Source organism: Erythranthe guttata, chromosome 8 (genome assembly GCF_056151865.1).
Source record: "Erythranthe guttata isolate IM_541 chromosome 8, IM_541, whole genome shotgun sequence".
NCBI classification, from domain to species: domain Eukaryota; kingdom Viridiplantae; phylum Streptophyta; class Magnoliopsida; order Lamiales; family Phrymaceae; genus Erythranthe; species Erythranthe guttata.
The window spans coordinates 19,561,777-19,586,275 of record NC_142540.1 but is presented as its reverse complement, the minus strand read 5'-3'; the positions used below and the strand labels follow the sequence as shown (position 1 = coordinate 19,586,275).

The window sequence follows — 24,499 nt, the reverse complement described above, 5'->3', positions numbered from 1 at the left end:
CCTCCACATTAATACATTTTTAAATCAAGACAGTCATATTTAGAGAGTTTAAACAAAAAATAGTTATATTAACCTGAAAATATATTATCATCATCCAATTCATTCATTTCCAAAGCGACGTTCACTAAAAAAATGACATTTCTTACGCTCTTCCACCTTACATTTCCAGTCCCCCGCTGTCAACCGTCGAAATTCCGCGACAACATTATTGGGGAAATGTTATTTAAATCTAAGATGTATATTTTCAATCTAAAGTATACAACTAAATTGTCTGAACTATCTACTTTCAGTCTAAATTATCCCGACTAACTTTTAACAAATTCAAAATATCCAAACATACTATTTAGTATTTGCTATACAAAATATTTTTTTAGTGCCAATTTTCCCATTTGATAAAGGCAAGCATAAATAAATGTATGGTTAAGAATTAAGATTCCCTATTAAGGCATCTACCTAAATATTTATATCATTATTGACAATTCCAACTCACCTTTTTGGACAAGCAACGTGGCACCCACTTCTCTTATTGGTGCCAACCACTCACTCCTACTCTTTCCACATGCCCCACTTTAGTTATACCTTATTTCTATATTTTTTCTCTTTATAAATTCTACAATTTTTTTTAACGAAGAATCGCAGCTAATTATATATATGCACTGGATAAATCTATACTCTCGTATAATAACTTAAAATTATATTTCCACTTGATCTAGATGATTTATATACTCATCAATTCTAACTATTACATCAATTTATTGTTTTTTTCAAGTGTGAATAATCGATACAAAAGAAATTACTATTGAATTCGAGACTCAAAATGTGACAACATGAGTTTCTTGTCAAGTTTAACTTACTTTATTCCTATACCAAAAATAATATATAAAGAAGAACAAAAAGCGTTTCAATTATTATATTATTCCAGAGTTCGATATATATTTCGTGTGAACACTTTTTCAGTAGAGCTTGTTCATAGCGTTTGGTTGGTGCGATTTGCATTTTCCATATCGTTTGAAGGCTATTGCACCAGAGCGAGTTCACTCGATCTACTAATGTAAATGTGGTTACTACTTTCTTTGTAATGTATAAATAAATAAATATATATATAATTATAATTCCCTTATTCTAAAAAGAATAGATTATATTAATTAAGAGGTCTAACATCATTGTAATTAGATGTTCTAATCTTATAATTGTCTCCCAACAAAATACACAATCAAATTTACAGTCAATATTTTGTGTAAATAACACTTAACCCCCTTTAGTTTGAGGTCTGTGCTCATGACTCCCTTATCCTCTTAATATAAACACATAACCCCCTATAAAAAGGAAGATAATGTTTTTAAAAGTACAAGAGAATTATGTGCTTATATTAAAATACAGAGGGGTCAAAGTGTACAAAGCTCAAAATACAAGGGTTAAAGTGCTATTTACCAATATACGGCAAATATAAATAACAAATGATTCGCAGCGTTTCCATCTCCAGTTTTCTCTCTCTACCTCTCATTTTTTTTCAATCTCTTTCTCTCTCTTCTGATCAAATTCATATGTTTCTCTCCATTCTCTAATTTCTCTCATTTTTCTCAATTAATTAAAAAAAAAAACAGAAAAAAACGAAAAAAAAAGAAAAAAACAGGAGAGAAGAACAACCGTTTCTTCAGTTCCGTCGGAAATGGCGCCCCGTCTCTTCAGCTGTTTCGGCAGAGGAGGCGGATCCACCACCTCCTCCTCCGATCCGAAGCACGACGACAAGGCCGCGACGGCGGATCTATCGGCGGAGGAGCAGCGGAGAGGCGGTCCAGTGGTGGTGGAGCTATTCTCGTCGCAGGGATGCGCCACCTCGCCGGAGGCGGAGCTGCTGTTCTCGCGGCTGGGGAGGGGGGACTTCAATCTCGACGCGCCGGTGGTGCTGCTGGCGTTCCACGTGGACTATTGGGATTATACGGGTTGGAAGGACCCGTTCGGGTCGAGTCAATGGACCGTCCGCCAAAAGGCCTACGTGGAGGCACTCAATCTGGATACCATGTTCACCCCCCAAATCGTCGTCCAGGGTAGGGCCCACTGCGTGGGGAATGACGATGAGGCTCTGATCTCCTGTATCGCGTCCGCACCCAGATTCCCTGCACCCTCGTTCCAGGTCAGCTTTTTTCCCTAATTTGATAATTAACAGGGAGTAATTATTTGGTTTAGTTATTATAATCTGCAGTTCTGCAGCAATTGCACGGACGTCATGAATATTAATCACATTGAATGTTTTATTTATTTAATTATGTAGATTGTCAGATGAATATATATGACCATGTATGTATAGATATATTAAGGGCAAATTTAAAAAAAAAAAAAAAAAAACCCCTCTTATTTGTGTAATTATAGTCACCCCTCAGCTATGCATGATCTTACGACGAAATCCCTCGAATTGGTAACTTTAGGGGCGTTTATTCGGTAAAATTGTACTGAAATTTAGCTACGCCAAAATTTCATTCCGTTTAGTCGTTTGGTTTGGTAAATAATCGAATTACCAGATTTTTATTATAAATATTTAAAATTTTTAGTTAAATACTAATATTACATATATAAATAATAAAAAACAGAATACCACACCGAATTACTGGTTCGGTAATCGGCATATACTGAATTTTCATTCGGTTCGATTCGGTTGGTTTACCGACCGGATGAACACCCCTAAGTAAATTTGACATCGTAAGGGCGGATATGAAAAAGAATACATGGTTGAAGGGTGGTTGTATTTACTGAAATATGAGGGTAGTTTTTGTTATTTGACATTACTTCAGGGCTATGTTGCACGGACACGAATACGTGGACACGGCGATACGCAGATACGGACACGGTGACACGGCATTTCCAAAAAACTAGGATACGGACACGCGGGGATACGCGTAAATATAAAAAATATAGGGGTATATTTATAAATAATAACAATATAGGGGTACATTTATAAGTTGTAAAAAATATGTATAAGTTGTCATCGTATAAGAGAACCGCTCGCCCTTGTTGCTCGTGTTCTTGGTCGCCGTCGCATGCTAGACTTTTGGAGTTTTGGGTGGAGTCACAAAGAAAACAGAGGAAATGTATATTATAGAGAAAAGAAAATGCCCATTTTTTTTATTAGAGCTCTCTCTTAAAACGTAAGAGAAGTGGCCCAGTTTTTTTAAAATTGTGGACACTGCCCGACACGGGTATCCTACTTTTAGCGAAATTACAACACGACCCGACACGGGTGTCCGAGAAGTGTCCGGGTGTGTCCGATAGGGGTGTAAACGAGCCGAGCCGTCTCGTGAGCTCGAAGAGCCGGCTCGTAAAAAGCTCGAACTCGGACTCGAGATTTTCGAGCTCGAGCTTTCTGACGAGCCGAGCTCGAGCCGGTTTTCAGTTGTTCATGAGCTCGCGAGCCGGATTTATTATTATTTTTTATTTTATTTTTTATTTTGTATATGTTATTTTATTTAAATAATGTATAATAATGTAAAATATTATAGAAATAAATACAAATATTAAAAATATATATAATTACAATTTAGTTTTTATTTTTTATTTTTTTAAATAATTTTTAATAATAATTAAAAAAATATTTAAAAATAAAAAATAAAAAAAAAAAGACAATGGGCTCGAGCTCGAGCTCGACAAAATTGACACGAGCTCAAGCTCGAGCCAAAAAAAGAGGAGCTCGACGAGCTCGAGCTCGTCAAAATAAACTCGAGCTCAAGCTCGAGCCAGCCAAAAGAGGCGAGCTCGGCTCGTTTACACCCCTAGTGTCCGATTGTCCGTGCAGCATAGCTTCAAGGTAACCGTAAAATGCCAATATATTAATAATTTAAACTAAAATTTATTAAATGTATTATTTTCTTCCCCTACTAAATTTTTAGATATGGATGAGTTTTTGTTACCTCGTGGTTTATTAATTATCTATGTTATTGTTCGGTTAAAAATAAAATTATTTATGTTAGTTATGTCTTTATATATATACTTTGATATATATATGGACCATAATTTAAATATCAAATATATTAAAAAGTTAAAACGAAAAAGAAAAGAACTTTTAATATTTATATTAAAACCCTTTTAATTTTTTATATTCTGATTTTTATTCGAAAAGGCGACTTTTGAGAAGCCCTCACCGGATTCGTTGCAAGTAACACTAACCGGAGCTTTAAGGACAAAAGTGGACCACGAAGGCTTAAACATAATGGTGGCTCTATACGAGAGCGGCTTAGTGACGAGCTGCGCCGCCGGAGCAAACAAAGACCGTGTTTTGGCCAATGAATATGTTGTCCGCCGCCTCGAGAAGATGAGCTCCGTCAAAGATATCTCCGCCAAGAAAACCATCTCCGGCACCGTCAACTTTTCACTGTGGGAGGGTTTCAATTCCGCCAAATGTGGAGTTGCCGTCTTTCTCGAAAGTTCTTCTCATCAGATATTCGGTTCGCAGAGCTTACAGTTGCCCGATAAACTTTAAGTTTAAATTGCATGGCGCACCGGATGACGATGATTTGATCGATCGGAACTTAGGTTTATTGAAAATTAATTCTTTATTTTTTATTTTTTACTATTTTCTTGTATTCTTTTAATTTCAAAATTCTTTTATTTCTTTTTTTCCTCTGTTATTTGGTTTAATTTGAAGTTGTGTAGTTTTGTATAGTGATCTTTCTTTCATAGGACCATGACGTTGTAATTTTGTGTGTTCTTACCTTTTCTACATACATGTTTCTTGAACTTTTTCACCATATCTTACATATTTTTATAGGGCAAATTACAGCCACTTCTGAGGTATAGTCAAATTACGAAAAACCCCACTTATTTGGGTAATATAATTATAGCCACTACCCTCCTTTTAAATATTTTTACATAAAATTTATGTAATTCGATTATTTATCAAATCAAATCGTATATTCAGTTCGGTAAACGGTATGAAATATTGGCGTACCGAAATTTCAATTTAGTTTTACTAATTTAACATTCCTTAATTTATCTTTGGATGGGTATTTTCGTAAGATAGTACATAATAGAGCGGTGAATGTAATTACCCAAACAAAAAGGGAGTTTTCGTAATTTGACCTTAATCATAAGGTGGCCGTAATATGCCCTAATTTTTTATTGACCATAATACATGAGGTGGCCGAAATTTGCCCTAATTTTTTAAGAACCATAGTCCGAGAGGCCGAGGGCGGTTCTTGAAGCCCGAGGCAGAAGCAAAAAACGAGGCACTTGTTTATGCTATTTTGAATTGCAAAATTATCAATTAAATTTAGGGTTAATTAAGTGCATTTTGCCCAACATATCTGAACATACTAAATTGTTGCATACTAAAGTGTTGCACTGTAATAATAAGTCATTTTTTTGACTCCCAAACGAAAAAGAAGCTGCACGGCATAACTGAACTTACTAAATTGTTGCACCGAGTCCTTTTTTGGCCAACCGAATTGATGCACGTGACATTCCTACGCGTTTGAGGAGGGGCAAAATCGTCAATTCACCTCACTTTTCACTGTCTCTCTCTTCATTCTCTAATTATTTGACTCTCTCTCTCTCCTTATTTTTGTTTATTTAATTTACTTCAAAGAATCAATTTCTAGCCATAGAAAAAGATTCATCATATATATATATATATATATATATATATATATATATATATATATATATATATATATATATGCATGTTTAATTTTTTCATATGTATGTAAATATAAAGAAAAATATGAAAATACAAGAAAACAACTAATTAAACCATACAAGAAAACGAAATACTATGGTTTATAATTATGATGATCAGAATCTAACAGTAGTGGGGCCCCAACAGCTCAAATCCATAACTTTCTTCAAACCCATTTCCCTTTCCTCCATCCTATTATTATTACCGGCAGCCGCCGAATAAGAAGAAGAAGATTTAACGTTATTATTATTTTGTGTGCGAGTGTGAAAAGAGGTGGCGGCTGATTGGAGGGTAGTTTTGGCATTTTGTTGTAATATTCTGAAAGCATAGTTCCATCTGCAAACACCCAACTGATCTTTCAGCGCCTCCACCGCTCCAATGCTCGCCGCCACTATCCACCTTGCTCCGCCACCACTCATCGTCGTTTTTTCAAGAAACTTCTATTTTTTTCAGCAAATTTATTGCGTGTTTTAGTGTGTGTGAATTTTGATGGGTTTTCTCGATTTGTTGATGTGTAAGAAAATCTTGATTTTGGTGTTTACATATATATATATGTAGAGATGGAGAGAGAGAGAGAGAGAGAGAGAGATTGCTGCGGAATTAAATATAAAAAAACCACCCATGCACGTGGGATTTTGGTATGGAAAACCACGAGCGGTTTTCAGCTAGTCTTGGAAACCGCCGTGGGTTTATATATTATAGAAATTAAAACCAGCTGGTTGATTTAATTAGTCGTTTTCTGTGATTAAAAAAGAAAAGAAAACCCATAGTTTTTGGATGTAATAAGAAGCATTTCTTTACTAGTCTCTAGTTTTCAGGAAACCGCCGGTTTTCTGAATAAAACCGGATGCTTTGGTTTAGTGGTTTTCATTTTCATTCTTTGATACCGGGACAAATGGTGATGTAAAGTGTAAACCACGTGGGAAAGGTGATGCAAGGAAAAATATTACTTTAATTCACAACTAGTTCTTCACCCGTGCGTTGCACGGATGTCAGTTTTAAAATGAGAAAAATAATAATATGTAAACGACTATCTCTTTATAATAATAGCAATTCAAGTAAACAAAATGGAAGAAAATAAAAAAAAAACCATAAACTTTATCTCTTATTTCAGAATTTTAACATATGAGATTAAATTAAATATTCTAAAGAAGAAAACGTGAAGCGCGCAAACACGATATGAAGATTAAGTGAAATCATTTAAAATATATGGTATAACTCTAGTTCGAGGAATGCAACCTACTACACAATGTCAATATTTTGCAAAATAACTAAATTAACAACAAACATGGTAGGAGAGAAGTAACAAAATAGATATTCAAATAACCTGTAAGTTTATAACTAATGACGTTTAATTAGTGATGCAAATTGCTCAAACAACAATACAACTTATAAATATTGCAAAAGAGATAAGATGTATACGTCCTTATTGATACCAATGCTGATATCAATACCGATACCAATATGGATACCAATACTGATACCAATATTGATATTAATATTGATACTAATACTTATACTAATTAATATCAATACTAATACTGATACTAATCAATATCGATACACATACTAATACTAATACTAATACTAATAATAATACTAATACCAATACCAATACTGATACCAATACCAATACTAATACTAATACTAATATTAATACTAATACTAATACTAATATTAATCCTAATACTATTGCTATAACACTAATACTAATACTAACACTAATACTAATACTTATACTAATACTAATACTAATACTAATACTAATACTAATACTAATACTAATATTAACACTAATACTAATACTAATACGAATATCAATACTAATGCGAATACTAATACTAATACTAATACTAATATTAATACTGATACTAATATTAATACTAATACTAATACTAATACAAATACAAATACTAATACCAATACCAATACCAATACCAATACCAATACGAATACTAATACTAATACTAATACTAATACTAATACTAATACTAATACTAATACTAATACTAATACTAATACTAATACTAATACTAATACTAATACTAATACTAATACTAATATCGATAGTAATATCGATACTAATACTCATACTAATACAAATATTAATACTAATACTGATACTAATAATAGTTATATTGATACTAATACTAATACTGTTACTAATACTAATATTAATACTAATACTAATACTAATACTAATACTAATACTAATACTGATACTAATACTAATATTAATACTAATACTAATACTAATACTAATACTGATACTGATACTCATACTAATACTAATACTGATACAAATACTAATACTAATACTAATACTAATACTAATACTAATACTAATACTAATACTAATACTAATACTAATACTAATACTAATACTAATACTAATACTAATACTAATACTAATACTAATACTAATACTAATACTTATACTAATACTAATACTAATACTAATACTAATACTAATACTAATACTAATACTAATACTAATACTAATACTAATACTAATACTAATACTAATACTAATACTAATACTAATACTAATACTAATACTAATACTAATACTAATACTAATACTAATACTAATACTTATACTAATACTAATACTAATACTTACTGATATTGATTCAAATACTGATATTGATAGTGATACTGATACTGACATTGATACTGATATTGATACTGATACTGATACTGATGTTGATAGTCATATTGATACTCATAGTAATATTAATATTAATACGAATATTATTACTAATTATGATACTCATACTAATACTGATACTAATATTGTTACTCATACTGATATTGATGCCGATAAAAATAGTAATACTAATACTAATATTATACTAATAATACTGATACTAATACTAATATTGATACTGATACTGATATTGATACTGATACTAAAATTGATACTAATATTGATTCTCATACTGATATTGATACTGAAACTGATATCGATATTGATACATATACTGGTACTGATACTGGTACTGATATTGATACTAATACTGATACGGATACTTATCCTGATATTAATACTAATATTAGTAATAATACTTACTATTACTAATACTAATATAAATGCTAAAACTAATTTTATTGCTAATGATCTAATGCTAATGATACATATACATATATTGATACTGATATCGATACCGATACCGATACCGATACCGATACTGATACATATATTGATACTGATACTGATACTGATATTGATATTGATATTGATACTGATACTGATACCGATACTAATAATGATACTGATACTGGTACTGATAGATATTGTGGTACTGATACTGATACTGATACTTATACTGATACCAATAATAATATTGATACAGATACTTATGTTACTACTAATATTTGTACTAATACTAATACTAATACTAATACTAATACTAATACTAATACCAATACTAATACTATTACTAATACTAATATTACAACTAATACTATTATTAATACTATTACTAATACTAATATGTTAATATTGTTAATGTTAATGCTAATAGTAATTTTGATGCTAATGTAATCTAGATATGCTAATTATTATGCTAATGCTAATTATGATTGTAATTCTAATATTATCCAAATCCTTATCGTATTCCTAATTCTATTCATAACACTGATCATAGTTCTAATCCTAATCCTAATCATAATCCTATTCCTAACACTAATCATAAGCCTAATAATTTTAATACTAATAATACTAATGTTAATGCTAATGCTAGTGTTAATTCTAATTCTAATCTTAATTATAATTCTAATCCCAAACTTAATGCTAATCATAATCCTAATACTAATGCATGTCACTAATTATCGTACTAAGCATAATCATAATCTTAATTATAATTCTAATCCTAATATTATATTAATCATAATTACAATTTGAATCCTATTTCTAGTATTAATACTAATACTAATTCAAAGAATTATAATTATAATTATAATTATAATTATAATAAAAAATTCTAATTTTGCAACAATTGTTTTTGCAATGATCTATTATTTAGTATAAAAAAAATAATTCTATTCAATCTCGAACATTTATATCAAATTTCTTATGTGTGGTAGTTGAACCATAAAAAAACACATATTAAATATATTAGAAATTAATATTTAATTATATTATCAAATTGACATTAAAATTATATAAAATATTATAAGGGTATAAGCAAACATTAAGACGTAAAAGAACAATAATCATTGTTAATAAGATAAATTATGAAAATCCTCCTGAACTTAGACTAAATTACAGAAAACACCCCCACTTATCGGTGATTACTAAAATTCCCCTTATGTTTGTCTATGTCTTACACAACCCCCTTATGGTGTGATTTTTGTACGGAATCTTTTTTATTCTATATAATATCCCAAAAAATATGGAGTCTACCCTTGCAGACGGGACATTTCTTTTATCATATTTTTTAAACTTAAAAATTACCCTCAGGGGTGGTCATGGTAATAATAAAAAATTGTGAAAGTGTTATTTAAGAAGAATAAATATTTCGTGTAAAGTTCACCTGAGGGTAATTTTTGTATTTAAAAAGTACCATAAAGAAATGTCGTGTGTGCAGGGTATAATAAGCATTATTGGAATATTTCACGTAATAAAAAAATTCCTTCAAAAATCATACCATAAGCGGTTGATGTAAGAGGGAAACAAACATTAGGTAAATTATTAATATAAACTATATACGGCAAGAGCACTTCGAGTGAGATTATTAAATGAGCTATCAAAACATTTAACCACCATTTTTATTCTCCAAAATAGTAATTTTTAATTCCATTAGATTTATGAAATGAGGTATTTTGATATTTCATCTTTCAAATGTAAAAATACATTATGCAATCATGGTGAATAAAATATCAAACATGAGTTATGAATTCAACCACCTCAATGTCCATTTAGAAAATAACATGTGGCAATTAGATATATTTAATTAACAACGATTTAATACCTATGGTTGGAGCAAATACATTTATATAAATATCAAAATAAAATATTAAATAGCACATAAATATTTGCAAACTCATTTTGATACTTTTGGGTTAGTGTTGATCTAGATATTTCCATAATTATATTTATTAGAGTCATAATGAAATCCTTATTAGTGGAATACAATATATAGTATATACGATCATTATACATTTTAAACAAAACAATTGATATTATTAATGTTAGCCATTAAATAAAAATGAATTTAATACCAAATATTTAGAATTATTATATTTTGAAATATATAAAATCAATTCATTTTTTTATCAATTGATTAAACTTAGCTTAGGTCATTCAATTTATTAGTATAATCATGATAAAATTCGTATTTTAATTAGTATATAATTTAAAAAGTTAAATCAATCGTAAAATTTATTGTCACTGGATTCTTCAGTGAAGAAAAAAATAATTATTTAAATAATAACATGAAATTCATGTAGTATAATTTTCAATATGATAAATAAGTGGGAGTATATTACTCTACACATGGCATAACAAATGGTGTCAATTTTCGCAAGATAGTAAATTCAAACACATATCTATCTTTTTTTATAGATAATATTAATATATAATAGTAAATTAGTAAAAAAAAATACATATTCTCTAGTCATGTTCATGTAAAATGTATAATATCAAATAATTTATTCTACAATATTTGTTTTAATATAAATCCAAGTTTATGAATTAAAATTAAAAAAATTCGTAACACCACCAATCATCCAATTATAATAAGAGAAGATTTTAAATCGAATTTAACTAAATTAAAATTAAATTATATATAAAATTAAATTCAAAAATAAATTTATTTAGGGTTTTCAAAAAAGTTGATATATTTAGAGCATTTTATATATGGTAGGATATAAATATATTAATAAAATAATTAAACATATTTAACTATCTTTAATTTTGGAAAATGATGACATGTTTTTTGATGATTTATTTCGACCAACCAATTCGCCACTTGGGATGAAATTGAAGACATGTCATCAATTGAAATTGCCAAATGTCAATCAATTAGCTATGCAATTCAACTTTTATATATTATATAGATAAAAAATTGGGTAAATTACAAAAAATTCCCCTTAGTTTAGGTTAAACTACAAAAACACCCTCATCTATCTGTAATTACCAAAACCCCCCCTACGTTTGTTTCTGTTTACACCAACCCCTTTACGGTGTGATTTTTCACGGAATATTCCCCTAAAAATGTATACCCCTAAAAATCAATGTCTTAAATATAGGTGGTTTTGGCCTGTAAACCTTACTAAACCTGATTTTATTCAACATCACGTTGCAGTGTGTCACAGGGGTTTCTTTGATCAAGAAATTTTCGCCCGTGCGGCCTGATTTGCGCACCAAATCAGTCAGCCTTCCTCTCAATTCTCTTCGAACAAAACGCACAAACACAAGTCTTTTAAGCCAACATAAATGAACACAAGAGTATGCAACGGAAAACAACACACAAGCATGTTTACGGGCAATGCCCAACCTTTATATTAATTTCTCACAAAGAATACAAAGGAGACTAAGGTGCACACACAAAATCCTCACTCGGAATGCCCACAATTGCAATCTGAACTCTCTAATGCTAGATGGGTCGGATTTGTGCACTCATAGTCATATAAATACAAGGAAGAAGGTAGTTTTCACATAAAACTACCTAATGACACTTGGCAGCATACTTGCTTGACACTTCGCTAAGTACTATTACAAGTAATAAGGGGCAATTTTTCATGTTTTTCAGGCCTCAACCGCTCCGCAACTTCCCTCAAAACCGCCCACATGGCTGGTTTTCGAGGCCCATCTTGATCGGGTGCGCGCGCGCACCAAACGGCCCAAAACAGCCCGGGCGGTTGCTAGGCAGCCCATCTGTCTTGCCTTTCCCGCACGTATCGCTTGCCTTGCCAATCACTTGCTAGTTCTTTGACCACACGGTCATTGGCGCACTCGCTCATCGAGTTGCCTTTCTTGACTTGCCAATCGGCCGTGCCAACTTGCCCACACTTGTCAAGTCGTGGTCGATTTCCTTCGAACGTTCGTTTGTCCAAGTTCTCGGCCACATGCCGATTACTGTCCACGCTTGTCCGCATTCGCTGTCGAGCAACGCCCGTGCCAGCCACAAGTACTTTCGATCACCGTTCCCACTTGAATCAAGCCGTTCCTTGCTTTCTCGGACAAACACCCCAAATGCTTGCCCAACACTCGACCACTCATTGGCCGATTATGTGGCTGTATGACTCGGCCACACTCGAGTCATAGCCGATGTCACCGACTAAGAGGGTAACACAGTATCACTACATTTTCTTGATTGCTTATATGAACCAAAGGATTGATGACGTGATCATGAGGATGATGGGCGACGACTTATGTCGGGTGAGTGTTTATAAGCCCTTCGTAGGGACTAGGGTAAAAATTGTATTGTCATATATATTTTTAATTAATTCCATTGATTTTGATTCGAATATTTTTTTCATTTTGGAGCAATATTGTTCACTCCCGATCAATAATTCACCTTCTACTAACATGACTTTCAGCTAAACACAAATTATGATAATATTTTCCTTTTAAACCTTTTACAAGCAGGGATGTAGCTCAATTGGTGAGTACACGCTTAATTGGACTATATATAGATAGATATAGATATAGATATAAATTCCTTTAAATAGTACTATATATAAAAATTAAACGACACATTTGATGGAGATTATTAATTGGGAGCCCAACAGCTCAAATACATAACTTTCCTAAGAGATTCCTCCGATTCCTTCAACCTTAATTCTTGTCCGTTCGTCGCCATTGCAGAAGAAGAAGAAGACGACGACGACGACATTTTCTTGGCCTGATGAGTTTTATTGCAAGACCCGAACATGAGATTATTCCTCGTACGTTGTTGAACAATTTTCATGGCGTAATCAAATCTGCAAAACCCTTGATCTTTTAGTGCTTCTACTGCACCAATACTTGCTGCTACTAACCATGCACTTCTCCCTCTCAAATAACTACCCATATTCTTCTTCTTTTTTTTTTTTTCTTTCCAAGTTCAAATTATTGAATATTATTCTGTGTTTTTGTATTTTTTTTTTTGAAAGATTTGATGAGTTTGTGATGATATGTTCTACTGAGAGTTGTAGTATATATAGTGGAAGAAAGTGGTTTCGGTTTCGGTTTGGTTTAAGTTTCACCACCATAATGGGAGAGCCCATAGTTTCTTTTTTCTTTTTTCTTTTCTTTTTTTTTTTAGTGGTTGGTTGTATTATTAAATTGGTACGTGCCACTAAATTTGGACATGGGAATTGGGATATACAAATTATTATAAATTAAAGATAAATTGAAAAAGAAAAAAAGAAACACCTCGCGTACGTGCAAATTAATTGAAATACATGGTATTTCGTCGTTTTGTAGAACCTACACATGCTGAATTGAATTGTACTACACTATTGATTTACACATATGTAATACTACAGTCTACATACCTGTGTGTATGTATGTGTGATTAGTGAGTAGTTATTTATAAGGTAATAAGTAATAACTACCCATGAGGTATGATTAAATTACGAAAAAAAATCATATTGTTTGAATAATTATATATACGTCCATCAACTATGAATTTTCTTACATCTCCACCCTAAGGTGACAAATTCAACATAATCATCTAGATTAACACATCCAAGAGTTTGTTTTATATCAATGTCAATCTACATACAATGAGATATGTACAAATAAATACAAATAGAATACGTATAAATAAAACAAATCTATATAAAATATGTATAAAAAATTATTAATAATAATAATAATAATAATGATAATTGATAATAATAATAATAATAGTAATAAAAATAATAGTGAACTTCCATTCCACACACAAAATTTGCAGTAGTAAAACAGTTTTGTACATCAAGAATTAGTCATTAGTGATTAACTGTACCAGACTATATCCACTTACCTACTTCTAAGTTCTAACCATGTCTAGTTTCAATTGCACAAGAAAACAATTAATTAAAAAAAAAATTCCTAGTGAAGATATTTTTTTTAGCACAACAAACTTATAAGCCAGCTCAGCTAAGGTGTGCAACGTCGAAATCCTCTGGTAATCGAAACGTATCGGCTGCGCCTAACTTCTTCCTTTCTTCGGAACCTTCTTCTTCTTCAAGAGCATCTTCATTGCTATTATATCCATCGTCGTCATCCTCAGTGCTGCTCGGTGAATAAGGAGCGTTGATACTTCTCGACTGGCAGTGCGTGTTAGCAAGCATGCTGACCTGGCCAAAGTGAGATATTTCGACCACAACAGTTTCGTCGTCCATTGGAAGCGGCTGTTTCCATGGTTCTCCATCGATTCTCATGAATGTGTGGTCGGCACCCCCTTTGTTGAACTCAAAACGAATTCTATTTGCCTACCCAAAAAAAATTAAAATGAATCCAACTTCAAACGTAATACTCCATGTGTTTCCAATTAACTGTCGTTTAAGGCTTCACCGCATATAAATAAGAAGGCGAATAAATATGCAAGAACTTTAGCTAAAAAATATCATAGGACTAAAATACCCTTTTAACTAGTTCTCTCTCCATTTTTACAAAATATTATTAAAAATAACCTAATTTTTTTAGGTACGTTAAAGTGACATATAATATGGGAATTTTTTTTCAAAAAAGCGATATGATTTAAAAATTATCCGATTACCTGTGCTAAACGAGTCCCATGCCCTTTTGGAGCGAATAAGATAAGCCCATGCCATGCATCTCGAAAACCGACAACCTCGATAAATCCATCATCAACATATGGTGGAGTTAAGTCCCTCTGTCGTAAACATGGACCATAAAAGAGCACATTATTGATAATGAGTTGTATCGAAAAGTACAATTGATTGTCTAGTCAAGAAAATACTGACCGAATGAAGCTTCTGTTTACTAGGTTTTCCCCAGGGGTTAAGACCGCCCGAGAAACTAGGCAAGTTCAGGCAAACAATGGACCTGATGCTGCATATACAAACGGCACGCATAGTTGAGAAATACTTGCATGAGAAACATGAGGTAGAACTTAGAAGTGAGATAAAATTCATTCAAGTTTACCTTCGTGGTATGTGAAGATCGATCCATTCACCTGGTTTTTTCATTATTTTCACCTTTGCCAACTGAGCTATATTCCTGTAAATACGTCAAATGTTCAAACAAGAACAAGAAAAGCTCGTAAATATATTTATATAGTACTAAAATGATTAGAAAAACTCGGACCGAGAAAAGGTAATGAATGGTGATTTAACCTTGACGACGGATGCATGAGGGATGCACAAAACCATCCTTGCGTGCAGCTAAGCTTTGCGTAAGTAGTCTAGACAAATGAAAAAAGTGACCAACAATGAGAACAGCACAACAAAAAATGAAATAAAACTTCTGCGTAAGAAGAAATGAACAACGGGCGCACCTGATTAACTAATTGATTTTTAAATTTTTCAGGATGCAGCTTTCTCTCCGAGTGAAATGCATAAGAAACTTGTGCATCCATACCTGCAAAGAATTAAAGCAAACGTAAAACCACGTCATAGTTCCCGGAAAAAAACTTCCGATTGCGTAAATCCAGCTGGAGACGAGTAACAAAAGCACCAAAACACACTAGCAAAAAAAGGCTTGTCGTAATCCAAGCGTAAAGAAAAGACATATCTTACAGATTCAGGGTAAAGTAATTGCGAACGAGAACTTACCCATGCTAAAATAATTCCAAAATCCCCCACGAAATGTGTGGTACCCCTCCTGAAATATGAAGAAGTTATAATCAGTACACTTAAGAGTTCAGATTACTCCGTCAACTTAGAAGTAAGAAGTACCATCACAAAGCGCGCATAACTGATAATTAGTTCAATACCTCGTTCATTTCATCTGATGCGGACACACGATGAAACGCATGCAATGAGTGCGGTAGGTCAAGAGGTGCAATTGGGTCGCATGCACCTTCCTTTGGAGCCCTCATCCGCATGAGAATATGCCAGCTGAATAATGTACGTAAAACTTTAATGTCAGTCCAAAAGGTTTATAAACAGAACCAAGGATTTGAGATTACCGAAACAAACGAATATTTTATATATTAATTTTCATCTTGGACTTAGATTGAAAACTTGGAGATCGAAATTGTACAAACCTATCGATTTTCATCTCTTTTGCGTCCTTTACTTGTTCCAGGAATGCCTTGACAGATTGATGGTTTGTGCCTGGATTTTTTTTACCCTTCAAAAGTAATGCAATAATTTAGTGGTTTTAAAAATATACTATGCAAGAGAATGGTTTAGATTGAAACATAAGCAGAAAATATAATATCGAGTTGTTGCCACAAATTGACAATATAAGGGAAGATTCGGATGAAGTTTCAATAATAGCAAAAAATTCTTACCCAACCAAACGAAAATGGAAGATTGTTCCCTGTTCCTAGCGGCATAGTAGCAATTGGCGGTGGTTGTGCTAATTTAAGATCGGAAACTACTCCAAGTAGCCACCCAGCTGTTCCATCCCCACCAGCCACCTGCAAATAAATTTTGCACAAACGACATTTACGAAAAGCGCGCAAAGTCACCTAATTCGACAAACCGCATAAATTCACCTAAAACCATTGCACCACCACAACATATATAGTACTTCACTTTATAATTCAACTTACTACGATACGCAATTTTCTCTGAATTTCAGCGGACAAATTATCTCCGTTTTTCTTGTGCTTCTCCAAATTGAAATAAAGCTGGTGGAGCACCTTGTCGGGTGTCTTTTCCCCAAGATCAAACACCTGATTTCTATTCAAAAGACTACGGCATGTTACTAAAAGCTCGCCACCTAATTGCCCGCCGCTCTTTGAATTGATGAACACAATCACAGGACATTCTGGAACACTGCATCCTTGTTCCGTTTCTGATTCGGGTAGAAGTACGTAATCCGGAATGTAATAGTCCTTCAAAATTTCTACCGTTTCTGAATTACCGTTCGCAGCAGGTACTTGACTGAAAAGTCATAAGAAAGACAAAACCGTTGCGTAAAATTAAAATCCCTGGAATCATTCCAATTGCTAGTAAAATTATCAGGAATTACATGTTTGATAGCTTTCGATACATCCATGGCCGTTTTAAAAGTGGAGAGCAAAATTGCAAATCGAACAAACAAACTATGTAGCACGGAAATTTCAACTTCTTAAGGTTTCGGCGTTTCGGACAGTTTTCGTGTCGGACACTCGAGTATACTTGCCGGACACCTTATGGGTCATTTTGCAATTTCTAGAAAGTTAGAAACATGATTGAATAGCAAATTTTCAAATATTTTTGTTGCTTGCCTAATTATTCACACGATTTAATGATCAATTGCAAATAGATTCCGTACATGCTATAAAACAGGGTAACTGAACAAACAAGCATAAATTTAAATCCCAAACAGAACATTGAATCATACAACATAACAAAATTCTGAAACCCCATAAAATAAAATTAAAAAAAAAATTAAAAAAAAAAGGAAGAAAATTTTCTTATTGGAACTGAATTTTCAGAATAACTCACTCTTTACTGAACAAATTATGAATTGATTGCTTCATCTCTCTAGCCATCATCTGCGATCCTACCATTAACCTGCTCACCGAAAACCCCATTGAATTTCAGATTAAAAAAAATAGTCAGAAGAAAGCAAAAAACGTAGAAGACGAAGAAAACTTTTGAATAAAATAAAATTGAAAATAAAATTACAAATAAAAAGCAGAAGCGATACTTTACCTAACGGAACAATTTCGATTGGATAGTGAAAAAGGCAAAGAATCAAATTATGAAAACCTAAAAAGCGCGGATATTCAAATTCTTCCGCCCGTGAAAGGTGACTGATTTACTTACACGTGCATACGTACACATGTATGTATGTATGTATGTAATTGATTTAGATAAATGCGAGGAGGCGTAATCAGAAAGGAATTGAAGAAGGAAACGCGTGAGTGGGAAAACAGAAGAAGATGGAGTGGGTGGGGGGATGAAATTTCGGTTCGATGATTCCCAGGTTTGAAATTGAATTGAATGCTCTCTATTCATTCGTAGACGGAAGAAGAAGAAATAACGTGGGACGAGTAAATGATGAATCTCCAGCGCGGATAAGTGGGGCCCACCATTTAATATTCTTTTCTTCTTCTGCGGGACCCATCTCCATTTAAACTTATTATTTTTTATTAATTATTTTTCTAGATATATATTTCGGAAGGGCTGTCTGGATAAGCTTATAAGCTGTCCCACACCATAAAATGTTCGAGAGTTTATAATTTCTTTTCAAGTGTTTGGTAATTTAAATAAAATAAGTTTTTAAACATTTCAAAATAAGTTGTCAAAAAATAAATAAGATTTTTTTTTTATTTTTATTTAAGATTTTATAATGAATAAAAATAGCTTAAATTTATTTTTAGAATTGATAAGATATTGATAAGCTGTTAGATTTTATTTTTAGAATTAATTTTTAAATTGTTTGGATAATGACCTTATTTATTATTTTTATTCATTATAAAATCTTAAATAAAAAGGTAGGATAGATGTACTAAGGTGGTGTTTGCAAATGCTTTTTGAAAGTGATTATGCGGTTTTTTTTGCTCATAATCTGTTTTTAGGTGTTTGCAAAATCAACTTTTGCTTTTGCTTCTCTTAAAATAATCTACTTTAAACTATTTTTTTAAAAGCACTCATAATCCTGCTTTTTCAATTTTAGTTCATTTTCCGAAATATTTGCAAACACCCCCAACTTTTAGAAATAAGCACTTAAAACTAACTTAAATCACAATCACTAACTTCTGCTTTTAAATAATCATTTGCAAACACTACCTTATTAGAAAATCGCTCTCCAACAACTTATTTTTTTTAAATTAAGATTTTTTTTTTTTAAATCCAAACATTTTGAAAAAATTATAACCTCTTAAACATATTATAATTTTTTTTAACATCTAAGACTTTAGAGGATGTTTTGGTAAGCTTATAAGCTGTTAAAAAGAGCTTAAAAGATTTGTAAAAGTTTATAAGCTCTTTCAAATTGTTTGTTTGATAATTTTTTTTACAGAAAATCTTAAACACTAAAAAGAAGTTGTTGGAAAATCTTATAATGAGTAATAATAGCTTATAAACTCATTATTCAAAATAATTCTAAAAACCAGTTCTTAAAATAACGTATCAGACATAAGAGTTTATCAGTTTAAAATAACCTTAGCGGCCCTTATGATTGATCGATTGCAATGAATTTATGGATAACAAAAAGAGATTGGGTAAATTCCACTTTACCCCCTCGTACTCTGCCTGAGAGTCACTTTACCCCCTCGTACTCTCAATTTTATCGATTTACCCCCTTGTACTTGTACAATTTTCCAATACAACGCTTTCCTTCATTTTTTGTCAATTTTGACTCTCACGCCATTTGGTCAACTCTATAAATTACAAAATTGCCACAGCCTATAACGCGTCATTTCTCCTCCGTCAATATTGTCATTTCTTCTTCTCCCACCACTTCCCCTTCCAAGATATTCCCAAATTGAACCCCTAACTTAGTAAAAATCAAGACCCAAAAATTGATCGATTCCACCCAGTGCAAAGAAAAAAATATATGAATGTGTGAAACTTTCTCTTTTCTAATCTCGAGAGTCAAAATCGAAAATATTCAATATTTAAGTCAATAATTTGACTCTTGACCAAATGGCGTCAGAGTCAAAATCGAAAAAAGTTGACGAAGAGAGTTGTATTGGGAAATTGTACAAGTACAAAGGGGTAAATCGACGAAATTAAGAGTACAAGGAGGTAAGAAGGTAAAGTGGTTCTTGGACAGAGTACAAGGGGGTAAAGTGGAATTTACCCAAAGAAATTTAGCTGCGAGTATGAGTTTAATACGTAAATATATTTGACTAATAAATGACCTCCTTTAGCTAAATTTAATTACTCCTATTTGTTAAGATATTTGTTCCACATCCAAATTACTTGTTCTCATTTTCCCAGTTTTGCCCCGGTTAGGATCCGACCCGAGTCTAGAATCCATACCCGGTCCAATGTATATCAACAACCGGATCCTTCCATATAACCAACTACCCCCAACCAAACGCTAAGGTCCACGCTTTTACGCCGCCTGAATCTCCGATTAACTGACCGGAAATTCTCCGGCGAAGATGCTCAAATTCCCGGAGCCTCGTCAATCGACGACTATATCTTCGAGCTGAGGAGAAAATGCCTCCAAATTTCTCTCGCCGTCGCCGCATCACTCACCGCACCTCATTCCGATGGCCATTTCAAGGTTTCCTCCGATTTTTTTTTTTTTTTACAGTTTGTTGCGATTATACGCTGTAGTGTTTATCTTCATCAAAATTTTACACCAAATGAACTGAATGGAGTTGGTTAATAACTTAATTAGCGACTGAATTTACTTATTCTGTTGTTTACTTGACCATTTTTTTTTTCATTACTTTTCTGGATGAACGGTAGCTTTTCCTGAATCAATTGAGCCGATAGAAAGATCTGTTTTGATTTTTGAGAGCAATATGGATATAAAAGTGAAACTGATTTTTTCAATTTTTATTGGAAAAAAGTTGTGCAGAAACTATTTCATGATTAATTAGTTTCATACCCCAATAGTATCAGATTCTGCTTGCTTTAATTCTAAAAATATCAAATTTAAAAATAATTGCTGATTTTGCAGTATTAAGCGAGTTGCACGATCCATTTTCCCGAGTGCGAGGACTTGGTGTTGTGCGATAAATCGCTGTCGAAAATCGTCTCCAATTAAACTCAGGTACTACTCTTCCAGCAGCACTGCTCCTCATGGATGGATTTCCTCTCGTATGTTACATGAAGTTAAGGAGATGTTATGGAAGAGTAGAGGATGTAAAAGCATCCATGTATCATCTACTACAAGTTATATGCTTTCTTATAGCGCCCAAATTGCATGGAGAGGGCTTTTGGAATTATATTCGTATAACGGACCAATTATCCCGCCCATAAGTAGGATAGCACGTGCAGTAAGCCTTGCCTTGTCTCGTTCACACCTAGTGGCACCCGGAATTCTGGCCTTAATTATCAGAGAGATAGCATCGAATGAAAGAGATATGGCACATGCAGAGTACCTTCCGACAAAGGATACTGTGTACATGCATGCACAAGGTGGGCGTGTTTACGTGACTTCGCTAATCTTTTCTCTGTTAGAGGGAGTTGTACTGGTTATACGAGCCATATATTTGGCCGCTTTGTTCTCTCCTTGCGTAATAATGGCTCCTTTTGCTGATTCCCTTGGCGTTGAGTTTAGGAGGTCATGGCTCAAAGTGGTTCGTGTAACATTAGAAAGAGCTGGCCCAGCATTTATCAAATGGGGCCAATGGGCTGGAGCAAGGCCTGATCTTTTCCCGAATGATCTGTGTAATGAGCTCGCTGAGCTTCACAGCAAAGCACCGGCACATAGCTTTGCGTATACGAAAAGCACTGTCGAAAAGGCATTCGGCCGCAAACTGGCTGAAATTTTCGATAACTTTGAAGAGGAGCCTGTGGCATCTGGCAGCGTAGCTCAAGTTCATCAAGCTACGCTGAGATTCAGATATCCTCGAGTGCAGGTTAAGCCGATGCTTGTTGCTGTGAAAGTTAGACATCCTGGTGTTAGTGAAGCAATCCGTAGAGATTTCATGTTGATTAATTTATTTGCGAAGGTCTCGAATTTTTTCCCTGCGCTGAAATGGTTGAGACTGGATGAGAGCATACAGCAATTTTCTGTTTTCATGTTGTCGCAAGTTGATCTTGCGAGGGAGGCAGCTAATTTGAGTCGGTTTACTTATAATTTCCGTCACTGGAAGGATGTATCGTTCCCGAAACCTCTTTATCCTCTGGTACATCCAGCTGTTCTTGTGGAAACTTTTGAGCATGGAGAAAGTATCCTACATTATGTCGACAAGATCAAAGGACAGGAACACATTAATACTGCACTTGCTCATATTGGGACACATGCACTCCTAAAGATGCTCTTGGTATGAATTTTTAGTTTATGTGTTGTTGCTTTGACATTAAAAAAAATGCTCATATTATCGAGAATCCTTAGAATATGCAATTGATGTGTAGTATAGTACCAAAAGACAATGGTCGTTATCGAATTAGTCTATAAGAATCTAGTGTATAGTTTTTTCTACTGAAGTTATTATGATGTTAATTCACGAGTCATCTTTCTACCCTTAGTCGAACTGGAATTCGACACTGTTCATGAAATAGTGTGTACAAACTGGAACTCGTTCCTGAATTTGATTGCAGTTAACTCTTCTAATTTCAGGTAGATAACTTCGTCCATGCAGACATGCATCCGGGGAACATTATTGTAAGAGAATTAGAGAGCAATAGTTCAGGGAAATCTCTGTTTAAATCAAGACCTCACGTCATTTTCCTTGACGTAGGGATGACTGCGGAACTCCCTCGTAAGGACAGAGACAATCTAGTGGAGTTCTTCAAGGCTGTTGCCCTTCGTGACGGCCGTGCTGCTGCTGAGTGCACACTGAGACTATCTAACAAGCAAAACTGCCCGTATCCAGAGGCATTCATCAAGGTGTGTTTTCTGGCATACTGCTTCGTTTTGTTATGGGTGAAGAGAGTCGTGCTGTTCTTTTCTTTATGGATGAGTTCTGATATCTGGACAGGAAGTGGACAATACTTTCAAGTTTTGGGGCTCGGACGAAGGCGGTTTATTTCACCCGGCTGATTGCATGCAACAAATGCTCGAACAAGTCAGGCGCCACAGAGTCAATATTGATGGCAATATTTGCACTGTCATCGTAACTACCATGGTGTTGGAGGTATATTCTAGAATTCCATGTAAATTCATCAAAAATTGAAAATCTGTCTACTGATACCCGATATTCTTGTTCTTCCGATTTCACTAGTTCTCAGGACTCTTAAGAGCAAAAATTTCTGCTATTATGTTCGATTTTATGGACTTAATTGTGATAACTATTTATGAAGCAAGATTTTGACTCCATAAAATCAAGATTTGTTACCCATTTGTGTATCGACCTTCAATCATCTTTTGTACTTTTTAGCTACAGTATGTTCGATTATCAATGCAGTATGTTTGAATTTTCCATACTGGTTATTGAATAGGGATGGCAGCGGAAGCTTGACCCAGAGTACGACGCGATGCAAACGTTGCAAAAATTGCTTTTCAAAGCCGATTGGGTGGATTCTCTCTTCTATACAATCGAAGGAGTCATGGCCCCATAAGGTGCCCCCCTCATATTCTTCAGTTATTATATAAAACAATAAATCTGAAACATTTACTGCTCAGATAGTTACAATGTATTCGAAAATACATTCATGTGAAAATGCACAGGCGAAAAACCCGATGAGTGAGAATTGAAGAAACGTACCTAGAATTTGCTTTTTCGATCTTTCTAATGCTTCGAAGAATTAAAAGCATTATTGAATGCAGCGTTGGTGAAACGACATTTGTAGATGATGAAACCATCGGAAAAGAACGAACGAAGATATCATCAACGCTGCACTCAATGAGGTTTTTTAAGCTCTAACCTCAAATCTTCTCCTCCCACCTTTTTTCCCTACCGGTTTCAGTTCCCGAAAATGTTGGTTTATGATTTGTTAATATAGGGCTATCACAAAGTACACATCAGGTTGTAATAACATTGTACTATTTTTGCTTCTTATAGTTAAAAGTTAAAACACAGCTTCACTGGTTGTACTGAAATTGTGTGTGTAGTACGCACCACTTGACATTTTTTCTGTATATTGTAAATTCAACTCTTGTCACGTGGAAGCAACAAAGTATTGGAGTTGTAAAAATGGGGTGGAGATGGAAAGGCATTTATT

The 24,499-nt window shown here is 33.4% G+C and overlaps 5 protein-coding genes across 6 annotated transcripts; 2 read left to right on the top strand and 3 right to left on the bottom strand.

Annotated features, from left to right (window-relative positions):
- The first annotated feature begins 1,462 nt into the window (after positions 1-1,462).
- Positions 1,463-4,732, top strand: LOC105961982 (uncharacterized). Its single transcript, XM_012986241.2, has 2 exons — positions 1,463-2,134; positions 4,112-4,732. The coding sequence occupies exons 1-2, from the start codon at positions 1,670-1,672 to the stop codon at positions 4,469-4,471; spliced, it is 825 nt and encodes a 274-aa protein (XP_012841695.2). The 5' UTR covers positions 1,463-1,669; the 3' UTR covers positions 4,472-4,732.
- Positions 4,733-5,781: 1,049 nt separating this feature from the next.
- LOC105961927 (uncharacterized) lies at positions 5,782-6,084 on the bottom strand. Its single transcript, XM_012986187.2, has one exon. It carries the CDS (start codon positions 6,082-6,084, stop codon positions 5,782-5,784), a length of 303 nt encoding a protein of 100 aa, XP_012841641.1.
- A 7,130-nt stretch (positions 6,085-13,214) lies between these two features.
- LOC148768749 (uncharacterized) lies at positions 13,215-14,004 on the bottom strand. The gene has a single exon (XM_088822260.1). It carries the CDS (start codon positions 13,684-13,686, stop codon positions 13,387-13,389), a length of 300 nt encoding a protein of 99 aa, XP_088678386.1. The 5' UTR covers positions 13,687-14,004; the 3' UTR covers positions 13,215-13,386.
- A 509-nt stretch (positions 14,005-14,513) lies between these two features.
- Positions 14,514-18,728, bottom strand: LOC105961983 (diacylglycerol kinase 1). The gene is made up of 13 exons (XM_012986243.2): positions 18,419-18,728; positions 18,209-18,277; positions 17,329-17,662; positions 17,065-17,193; positions 16,816-16,901; positions 16,543-16,666; positions 16,382-16,430; positions 16,105-16,187; positions 15,944-16,011; positions 15,753-15,827; positions 15,572-15,659; positions 15,364-15,480; positions 14,514-15,076 (listed from the first exon to the last, which is right to left on the bottom strand). Exons 2-13 carry the CDS (start codon positions 18,271-18,273, stop codon positions 14,738-14,740), a joined length of 1,557 nt encoding a protein of 518 aa, XP_012841697.2. The 5' UTR covers positions 18,274-18,277; positions 18,419-18,728; the 3' UTR covers positions 14,514-14,737.
- Positions 18,729-20,543: 1,815 nt separating this feature from the next.
- On the top strand, positions 20,544-24,472 carry LOC105961984 (uncharacterized). Of its 2 annotated transcripts, none has more exons than XM_012986245.2 (6): positions 20,544-20,945; positions 21,348-22,659; positions 22,956-23,225; positions 23,317-23,472; positions 23,777-23,897; positions 24,105-24,472. In XM_012986245.2, the coding sequence occupies exons 1-5, from the start codon at positions 20,932-20,934 to the stop codon at positions 23,894-23,896; spliced, it is 1,872 nt and encodes a 623-aa protein (XP_012841699.1). In that variant the 5' UTR covers positions 20,544-20,931; the 3' UTR covers position 23,897; positions 24,105-24,472. The 2 variants fall into 2 exon arrangements, with proteins under 2 accessions (XP_012841699.1, XP_012841698.1); XM_012986244.2 differs by having other exon boundaries at positions 24,006-24,472.
- Positions 24,473-24,499: the final 27 nt, after the last annotated feature.